The sequence below is a fragment of the Phaethon lepturus genome, unplaced genomic scaffold (assembly GCF_000687285.1).
Source record: "Phaethon lepturus isolate BGI_N335 unplaced genomic scaffold, ASM68728v1 scaffold32850, whole genome shotgun sequence".
In the NCBI taxonomy this organism is placed as follows: Eukaryota; Metazoa; Chordata; class Aves; order Phaethontiformes; family Phaethontidae; genus Phaethon; species Phaethon lepturus.
In genome coordinates, this window is record NW_010510352.1 from 2,113 (window position 1) to 11,859 (window position 9,747).

At 58.8% G+C, this 9,747-nt stretch overlaps 1 protein-coding gene across 1 annotated transcript; it reads right to left on the reverse strand.

The window, feature by feature from the left end:
• Nucleotides 1-663: 663 nt before the first annotated feature.
• Nucleotides 664-9,161, reverse strand: ZNF335 (zinc finger protein 335). Its single transcript, XM_010296792.1, is given in 28 exon segments — nt 664-782; nt 1,367-1,448; nt 1,620-1,641; nt 1,643-1,680; nt 1,872-1,955; nt 2,077-2,154; nt 2,290-2,393; nt 2,938-3,077; nt 3,429-3,571; nt 3,661-4,050; nt 4,122-4,263; nt 4,373-4,653; nt 4,813-4,863; nt 4,866-4,909; nt 4,994-5,119; nt 5,187-5,414; nt 5,536-5,696; nt 5,815-5,891; nt 5,979-6,095; nt 6,303-6,321; nt 6,516-6,628; nt 6,712-6,889; nt 6,996-7,254; nt 7,372-7,530; nt 7,620-7,754; nt 7,901-8,230; nt 8,464-8,541; nt 8,966-9,161. Coding segments are annotated over 28 exon segments (3,852 nt in total). The 5' UTR covers nt 9,120-9,161.
• Between the last annotated feature and the right edge of the window lie 586 nt (nt 9,162-9,747).

Consider the following 9,747-nt stretch of genomic DNA (forward strand, 5'->3'; position numbering starts at 1 on the left):
TGAGAATGTCAGAATCAAAGCCCTCCCACAACCACCTACGAACCAACTCCAGAGTCCATCCGTCTTTCAGAAGAAAAATAGAACATCTTCCACCTCTGCTTCTTCCTAATCCGGGTTCCTCCAGTCCAAAGCCCTACTGCTGCCTGCCTGCAGGCCGGAGAAGCCAAGGGATGGCTGCCCTCGTGCCAGGACTGCACGCCCCACAGCTGCGAAGTGGGGAGCATGTGGCTGCAGCTACACCCACCTCACCTCTAACACTGTACCACATGGCTGTGCTCGACCCCACGGCGCTCTCCCAGGATCCTTGTGTGCCAGGCAGATGCCGATACGAGTTTGGCCCACACAGACATGATTCAGGAAAAGGGATTTCAGACCATCAAGTGCAACAGGCAAAGAGATCGGCCACACAAGAGCACTGCCACTGCTCAGCCTGCCTTGGCTGCGGAGCAGTCTCTGCTGGAGACAGCTGCCTGTGCCGGGGAGGATGCACAGGACCCTCGTGGTGCGCGGCCAAGTGGCAGCGTGCCCCTGCTGCGGCGCGCGCAGGCATGTCCCTTGTAGCCCCGAAGCAATAAGGCAACTGCTGGCTGAGGAGGCTCCTGCCTGGTACAGCTGTCCTGCTCAGCACGGGTGTCCCAGCGCCAGCCAGGCCTCGCCCTGGTGCTAGTCTGCCAGTGTGATGACGTCGTAGTGGATCCCCTGCTGCAGCTGCTGGATCTGCTCGGCCGTTGCCTCAGTGGTGAGCACGCCCTGCGCCTGGGCCATTGCAGCATCAGCCACCGCTGCAGAGGAGAGGGGGTCAGTGCCTCCGAGGGCAAGGGGGAGCAGGCGGCTGCCCAGGGCCCCCCTCCAAGTTGGCCATCTGCCTCCAGGGGGAATGAGCGGGCATACGTGAGCACAAGGGCCCCCACGCCTCTCATGGGGCTCCCTCAGTGTGCCTGGCTCCAGTTAACCCTGCAAACACACAGCAGGGTATCCCCACCCTGTGGGAGCTGCTACACCTCCCAGCTCAGCAACTCCTCTCCAGAGCTGGTACTGTTCCAGAACTGACACACTGGGACCAGCGAGGATCTCCTCTCAGACACCAAGCCTCCCAGAGTTACAGGGACGCAGGCAGCAAGGTGGCAATCCAGCCTCGCCTACCCCCAGCCCTGCTGCCAAAAGCCATGGCACAGCTGCCTGCCACCCCTGCTGGCTATGACAAACGAGCCGCCTCTGCAGGCAAAGCTGGGCTGAGACCACAGCATCTCAGAGAGGCTGCTCACAGGCATCGCCCACTCCCCAGGAGGACTGGCACCCTGAGACGCGGAGGGAGACGGGTCTGTAAGAGCTACGCCAGAGCTCGGTCCTGGGGCCCTGGTCCTACCTGACACTGCCGAGTGTGCAGCTGCTTCCAGCTGTGCCTGGGTGACAAGCTGCTGCTCAGGCGAGACAGGCATGTACTGGATCTGCAGGGAGTAGAGACCAGGAGAGTCTGGGAGTGCTGCTCTGGCCACAGCTGCTGCAGCCAGTCACCAACCCACATGCACCTTCTATTTCACATCCCTCCCTCTCCAGCTGTGTGCTCAGATGTGCCCATCTCATGGCAGCCCGGCCAGCCACCATGCCTGGCCCCATACCTGTGGCTCCTGGAAAAAAAAAATGCTCATACTGGATGTGGGTGATCTGACCATCCTGCACCTGGGGACAGGAGCCACAATGAGGTTGCATTAAGGCTAGTGGGCGGCCCTGCCCCTGAACAAAGCTGTGACTCGAAGGGAGCAAGCCACAGAGAGCAGGAGGAGGCTGGGCCCCACACACAGCACCCTCACAAGCCCCGTCCACCACAAGTCCCTCCACTGCGCAAAGGGAGCAGACAGCCTAAAGCTTACCTGGATGTGATGCCCCTCCGGGACAACAACATACTCATGGGGAAGCAAGTGCTGTACACCATCCTGGGCAATGATGTACTGAACCTGCAAAAACAGGGATTCAGACCCAAAAAAAAAGGTCACCACTGCCCACTCCCCACACCGCAACAGGGCTGGTTCTTGTCTGTCTTCTGTGGTTGTTTCCACCTCACCTCACCCCACTCACCTGGTTGTCAGAGGTCACTAAGTGCTGTACTGTCTGTCCGTCGGCAGTTGTGATCTCCTGGATGTACGTAGCCTCCTCCTGCAGGTCAGCAAGAGACCAGCACCATCAGTAGCAGTGGGCCTGACCACAAGCTCTCCAAGAGGAGGGAACGTGCACAGCTCGCAGGGAGTGGCCACACAGGGCCGGAGGATGAGACAGACAGGCCTGACTCACCTGGCTCGTGACACTCTGCTCCTGTGCAACGATGATGTGTTCCTGCCCCAGAGCCTGCTGCAGCCGCTCAGGAGCCAGCACTGCCTGGCCGGACTGCAGAGCCGCTGGAATGCAGAGAAAGCTGGTGCGGACACTGCTGGCGCTGCTGGCTGGCCCTGCTCCCGAGCAGCCTCTGCCAGGTGCCCACCCCAACGAGGAGCACAGGACAATCTCTTAGCTCTGCTCACAGAAGGCCAGAAGCTAAACCAAACTCTCCCAACATGAAGGAAACTAGAGGTCACTGTGGGCAAAACACAACCTCCACATCAGACCGTGAACTCTTCTTCCCATTTCAGCCGTGAGCTGCTCACAGCACCGCTGCTCCTGCAAGGTACTGACCTATTGGGACTTGCTCAGGAGAAAGACTGGACACCTAGTTCTGTGCAGAGTCACAACAGTCAGCACATCACCAGGACAGCTCCCTGCACCCAGCCCCCTCGCCTTTGCACCCCCCAAGCCCTGCTGCTGCTGGCAACCCTAACCTTCATCAGGAATCTCCTGTCCCTGACCCATCTGCCCTGCTCAGCCCAGGAGCTGGGTGAATCCCCACATGGAGCTCTGGCCACAGGAAACCCACAGGTCACCCCTGGTCACAGGGACCTATCTTACTCTGTAGGGTGGCCAGTGTGTCCTCATCGCTGTTCAGTATGATGGTCTGTTGGGCAGCAGCTGCAGGTGCCCCCGGCCTCCTCCCCTCTGAGCTGTGCAAACGCTGCATGTGGAACTTGAGGTGCCCGTTACGGTTGAACCTACGGGAGGAACGAGAGTGAGGTGGAATTTGCCATGGGCAGCACAGGGGCCTCTGTGCCCTCTGCAGAGACCCAGGCCACGGGCACCATAAGCACCTACAGCATGGCCTGTCCCAGCTCCCAAAACACTTCCAACAGCCCCAAGTACTGAACCTCCCCGTGTAGAAGTTCCTTGGAGATGAAGCTAGGTCCACCTGCTGCAGGAACTGTACTCAAGGGCAGAGTCCCTTCTAACAGGGGACTGCTCCCAGGGGTAGGGTCAGGGCAGCCAGCTCTCTGCCAATATCCCATCTCCTCTTGAGTCTTAGAGAGCTCTACAGGAGCAGCAGCAACCTTGCAGGCTTCACTCACCTCTGCCCACAGATCTGGCAGGCAAAGGGCTTCTCGTTGGTGTGTGTTAGCATGTGCCTGCGCAGGTCCTTCTTGTTCTTGGACGCGAAGCTGCAGTGGGTACACTTGTGTGGCCGAAGGCTGGCATGCTGGACCATGTGGCTCTGGGGGCAAAAGGACAAGCACAGGGTCAGTAAGACCCTGCTTCTCCAAACCTCTTGTTCCCAGGGCTGCTCTGTGCCAGGGAACCTACCCGAACCTCTGGCCAGAGAGCTGCAGTGAACGGACAGTCGGGACACTTGAAGGTGCTGGGCCCAATGTGGGCTCTCTTGTGACTCTCCATTTCTGCTCTCCCTGTGAACATGGCTGTGCAAATCTTGCATGAAAACTTTTTGGCTGTGGAAATCTTGCATGAGAGCTTCTTGGCTGTGGAAACCTTGCATGAGAGCTTCTTGGCCATGCCTTGGAGCACAGGCCACTTGACCTTTGGGGATGAGACTTCCTGCCCCTCAGAGGCTGGGGATAAAGACGAGTCCTTCTGGAGCTGCCTGGCGACACACTGCACCAGGGGCCACTTGACGCTGGTGGGCTGTGCCTCCTGGCCCTCCGCAGGCGAGGGAAAGGCAGCATCCCCGCTGAGGGGCTGAGAGAGAAACACCCAGTCACACCTGCTCACACTGCTGCACAAGATGGAGAGAAAGCTCAGCTCCTTACCTCAATGTGATGGAACTGGCTCCCCGGAACACTGGACGACATGATATAGTGATTGTTATGGTCCTTCAGAGCCTCCTCTGTCATCACAGCTTCGCTCACCACAACGGCATGGGAGGTCTCCACAGGGCTCTCCTCCTCACTGCTGGAGAGGACAGGGTCAGGGAGGATCTGCCTCATCCTCCTCTCCATTAAAGCCTCCTCATTTGAGGTCAGAAGCACCTGTGTCTCCCCACTCCTCCCTTACAGCTGACCTGTACAGCGTGCCTGGAGCCTGAACCTCCTCACTGATGGGTGTGATGATGCTGTACTCTGTTGTCCCACCAAAGGGGATAGTGATCTGCTGCAGCTCAGAGCCACCCAGGGTCGCCTCTTCGTAAGTCTCCTGCACCAGTGTCTCCCCAGGCTCTGCCATGTGCAGCGTCACCAGCTTCTGCTGCTGCTCCTCAGCGTCCATCTCTGTCCCCTCCTCCTGTGCCTGTGGTTCACAGGGGGCCTGCGCCTCTCCTGAATCACCCCGCTTCACCACTGCCACCTGCGAGGGGGACAGCAGCTCAGTTGGAGGAAGGCAAGACTCTGCAAGACACCCCCTGAAGCAGAACAGGGCTGGGCACTGTGGAAAGACTGTGGAGGACTGGGAAGCCTCCCCCTGCCACCCCCCAACAGGCATGCTCTGCCCCTCAGCCCCCCTCACCCGCAGCGAGCCTGTGGCCAGCTCCCGCCGAGTGCTCATCTCGAGCCGGAGATACCGAAGGCAGTCTGCGTGGCGAGTTCTGCTGATCCAGACACATCTGTTGGGGTCCGAAGGAGAGGGTCAGGCACACGCTCCCCCACCTCCTCGCCATCCCCACCCTGTTTCCTGGGAGCTCACTCGCCTTGTTCGTAAATGATGGTGGCCCCTCCCAGGGAATCCTGCGAGAGGATGGGGGGCTCTGCTCCCGGGATGGCCTGGACCGCGTGGTAGGTGATGGGTCCAAGAGGGGCCTGTGTGAGAGAGAGAGAGCTGACAGCATGGCTGGGGCCAGCGTGCACCAGGAGGAGCTGGGGTATAGGCAACGGCACTCACCGGGGGACTGGCCTCTGGCTCAGCCGGGGCCTGCACCTGGCTGTGCTGCTGTTTCAGCTCCTCGATCGGCTGCAGGGTGAAGAAGGGGCGGCGGCGGCAGGGCGGCTCCTCGGGGTGCCTTTGTGCCCACTCCTCGAAGGAGTCGGCGTGGCGACAGTGCACATGGAGGCGCAGGTTCTTCTTGTGCTTGGTGGTGAAGTGACAGAACTCGCAGGCAAACGGCTTCCCTCCTGTGGCACACCAGAGGCTGGGAGTCAAGCAGGGAGTCCCCGAGGGACAGCAGACATGCTCTGACTGCCTCCTGGGGATACAGGACTTCAGGGCACAGGGCAGGCAGGCAGCTCCTCTCACCCGTGTGCTTGACAGCCATGTGCGAGACCAAGAAGTCCTCCCGGAAGGTGGAGTACTTGCAGAAGCTGCACTTGTAAGGCTTGTCGTTCATGTGCGACAACTGGTGGGTCAGCAGGACCTTTTTGTCCTCACAGATGTAGTCACAGAACTCACACTTGAACCTGCCAAGACAATGCCACCTGTCACACAGGCAGCAGAGACCTTCTGTCCTCCCCTCTGAGGGGGAGCAGGGACACTGGCTCTAGCAGGGTATGCCACAGGCTGCTGCCAGGCTCCTACCTGCGGTTGGCGATGGCTTGGATGTGCGTCAGCAGGTGCATCTTGAAGGTGTAGCGCTTCTTAAAGGACTTGCCGCACTGCCGCGGAACAAAGCAAAGCAGCATTCACCTCCCATCCAGCCTCACTCGCCACCAGCCCTTCCCCAGGCTGTCCCTGCCCCTCACCTTGTCACACATGTGTGGTTTCTCCGTGCTGTGTGTCTTCATATGCTGCGTAAGCCTCTTCTGCATGGGGTAGATACGGTTGCATACGGGGCACGGAAAGGAATTCAGCTTTGGGGGCTGGAGGGAGAGCATGAAGATGAGCTCACCTGGGAGGGGCTCAACAGTTTCCTTACCCTCTCCCCACTGCAGGACCTGGGCTGCCTTTCCTCAGGTGATCCAGAAACACTGCCTTCAACGAGGCACCAAGAATTTGTGGAAGACCCAGACATGCTTCTTCCCACATAACAGTGATGACAGACAAGCCAACAGGGTACTCAAACTCACCGGATCAGCTCTCTTTTTCCTGAAAAAGAAAGAAACCCACCCTTGTATCAGCCACATCCCAAATCCAAGCTCACTTGTACCCAGACACCAAAACTACCCGTTTTGGAAAGGGACAGAGGTCAGGGGAAGGGCAGCCATGGCTGCCCTCACAGGGCAGGAGGAACACTGTTAGTGCCATTCAGCCAGGCTGCAAGACAGTCTCTCTTCCCTTACCTGTCCCGGCTGTGCACTGTGGAGTGCCGGATGACATCCTTCTTGTACACGCTGGTGTAATTGCACTCCTCACACTTGTAGGGCTTGCTGCCCACGTGGTTGAACATATGTTCCTGTGAGAAGCAGAGTGGGGGCTGTGAGACCTTGGGCTACCAGCCACCCTTGTGGGTACGAGAGCAGGACAGACGGCGCTCACCTTGAGGGAGGACCAGCGCCGGGAGCGGTAGCTGCACTGAAGACACTTGAAGAGCTGTGGGTCATTGGCCTCATGTGAGTTGACGTGGAAACGCAGATCGTCATGTGTGAGGAAACGTGAGCCGCAGATCCGACACAGGTAGGGCCTCATAAGGGGCTTGGGTGACTTGTAGTAGTACCTGCGGAAACAGGACCGGGGCTCTGAGCTGTGGTGGCAAACAGGGGCTGGACCAGCCCTGGGCACAGGCCAGAGGGCCCAGCGCCAGCTCAGCACACACCCCTCACCTGCGCCCCATGTACTTGCGGTATTTCTTGCCCAGGAAGCGGCGGGAGGGCCGCCCTCGCCTCCTGGGGAGGATGTCTGCCTCCTCGGGGCTGGTGTTGGAGGAAGGGTCCTTGTTCTCAGAGTCGGACTGGCTGATGCTGGGCTCTGCCAGGCTCTCACTGGTCCCGTTCTCCAGGCCAGAGGAACTGGCTGCTTCTGAGTTCTGCTGCTCACAGCTCGGTGTGCTATGGGACGTCACCAAGGGCTCCACTTCCCCTCCTGCTTGACAGAACACAGTACAGCTCTGTCACACAACCTCCCTGCGGGCTCCTTGGAGCTCACGTACCTCTCCCTGGTCCAGCCCAGCATGGGGCTGCTGTCTTCTGCTTCCCTCACCTTCAGGCACATCCTGGGGCATGTCCTCCAGACGAGGAAACTTGCGGGGTCTCCCTGGGCGTCGCCGCGGCCTCTCCTCGCTAGATGTGGGGACAGTGCGGCTGTACTTGGGCTGTCGCCCGCGGGGCTCATCCTCAGCTGGGTTATAGTCACTGTCCTCTGGAGTTGGACATTAGAGACACCCAAGACATCAGAGAGAGACTAGGAAAAGACTAAGCTATGTAACATGTGGGGAAGACGAGTCCTACCTTCAGGGTCATCAATAGCACCAGCGTCCATGATATCGTCGTCTTCTTCTTCTTCTGGGACCTCCTCCTCTGCAGTCTTCGGAGCAGATCCTCCCTTTCGTGGACGTCCTTTCTTCAAAGCCAGAGCTGAACCCACTGCGACAGAGAACAGAACAAAAAGTCTTTACCAGACTGTAGTGCTGAACAGGTCCTTATGCTCATATTCCTTCCCTTGTTTCTTCCACAGAGAGGGCAGAGCCTGTCTGCAGTAGGATAAAGTTTTGTCAGCCCTTAGCACACACCCGGCTGGAAGTGCCGCTCTTTCATGTGGTTGATTAGTGTTTTCTTGGAGACACTCTTGTACTGACACATTTTGCACTTGAACTGCTGCACTACCACCACCTCCATCATCTCCTCCAGGGTCTCCATGTCCGGTTGGTCCAGCTCCTCCCCATCATCTGCCTCTCGGGCTTGATCTGGCTGTGTGGGCATCTCCAGCACTTCCGACTGCTCGGACGGGTCTGAAGGGCCAGGCTGGTCAAGGCACGTGGAGGTTGGTCCATCAGCAACAGCTTCAATGGCCAAGCTATTGGCCAGAGCAGAAGTGGCCATCTGGGACACCATTGGGGCACCTGAAACACCAAAACCAACTCAGCCAAGGAGCAGATGAGGGTGCACACACACCTGAGTCACAAGGCTCAACAGGAGCTCAGTAACAAGCTCCCAACAGTCAGCGCATCTACAGGGACTCTGGTACAGGGGCTGTGGCCAAAGTAGCTGGGATACCCGCTCCAGGCCCCGCTCTTGCAGAAAACGCTTGGGGGCAGAGACAGCCACCACCAGATGCCCCAGGGGACACCCTCACCATCATCAGGCCCCTGTAGAATGAGGTACTGCGTAGTCTCTGCCCCGCCATCCTCTGCGCTGGTCACGGCGATGCAGCCTGGGAGGAACAGGAGAGCAGAGTGGTTAACTGCCAGACGCAGAGGCTGTAGACTCACTGGTGCTCTCCCAGCTTGAAACACAACTGTGAAGGGGTGAGGAACGTCTGGCTGCAGGGGTGGAGCCTGCCCTGGGCTGCTAGCACCATGGCTGAAGAAGCAGCTGGACAGAGGGAGGGCTGCAGCAGCAGCTACGAGTTCCATCTCAACCCCCCCAGCTACTGCAGCAAGGCAAGAAAAGAAACCCCTACTGATCAAGGTGCATACATATACACGTACGTATTTCCCCCCTGGACAGAGAGAGGGCACAGCAGCAGCAGCTCCATTCCCCAGCCCCAGCACCCTGAACCACTTGCATGTGGGGCGCTCCAGAGGAAGAGTGGGCAGGTCCGCCATGTGTGCGAGCAGCTGGGAGCACACACTCACTCTGGATGATGTCAGGCCCAATCGTGGACTCGATGATTTTGTCAATGGCAGAACCTAGGTCTGAGGAAGTGGATGCAGTGGAGTCTGACACAACTGTGGCTCCGTCAGAGATGACGCTGGAGTGGACCAGGACTCGTGGGGACTCTGACACCATGACGGACTGGCTCACAGTGGAGACACTGGAGACCAAGGTGGACTGGGCGATGGAGGATGAATCTGGCAGGTAAATCCGCGGAATAGCATCTGTGCTGGAGCTGCTTTCTGACACCTCTTCCTGGCGGAAAAAAAAATAGGCCAGAAGAGCTCAGCTGCAAAACCTTTGCCAGGCCCTTGAGGGAGCAAGCACATGCAAATGACACCAGTCTATCACTGCAGAACTGCCAGGAAATGCATCAGAGCAGTTCCTCTGGTATTCCCAAGGATTCTGGACCTCCAGGGCTGCTCTTGCTACCAAGGAGTGTTCTCCTCGTCAGACCAGCAAGCAGACACCCGACCGGTAGTGTAACAGTGCCTGCTGAGGCTGCTGGGCTACAGAGCTGGCTCCCAAAGCTCGGTTTGCCAGAAACATCTAGACAAATTCTAAGGAACCAGAACTGCTGTTGCCCTCCCTTCCCCAAGCTGACTGCCACCCCATCCTCCCCGTCAGCTCCTACCAAGGAGACCCCGCTGCTGTCGGAGCTCTGGCCCACGCCAGAGTCATCTGCTTGGGAGAGGGGCCCGGGGGCCGAGGCAGCGTCGCTGCTGTCTGCCGACACGGCCTCCGAGGTCCCGACGCCGAGGCC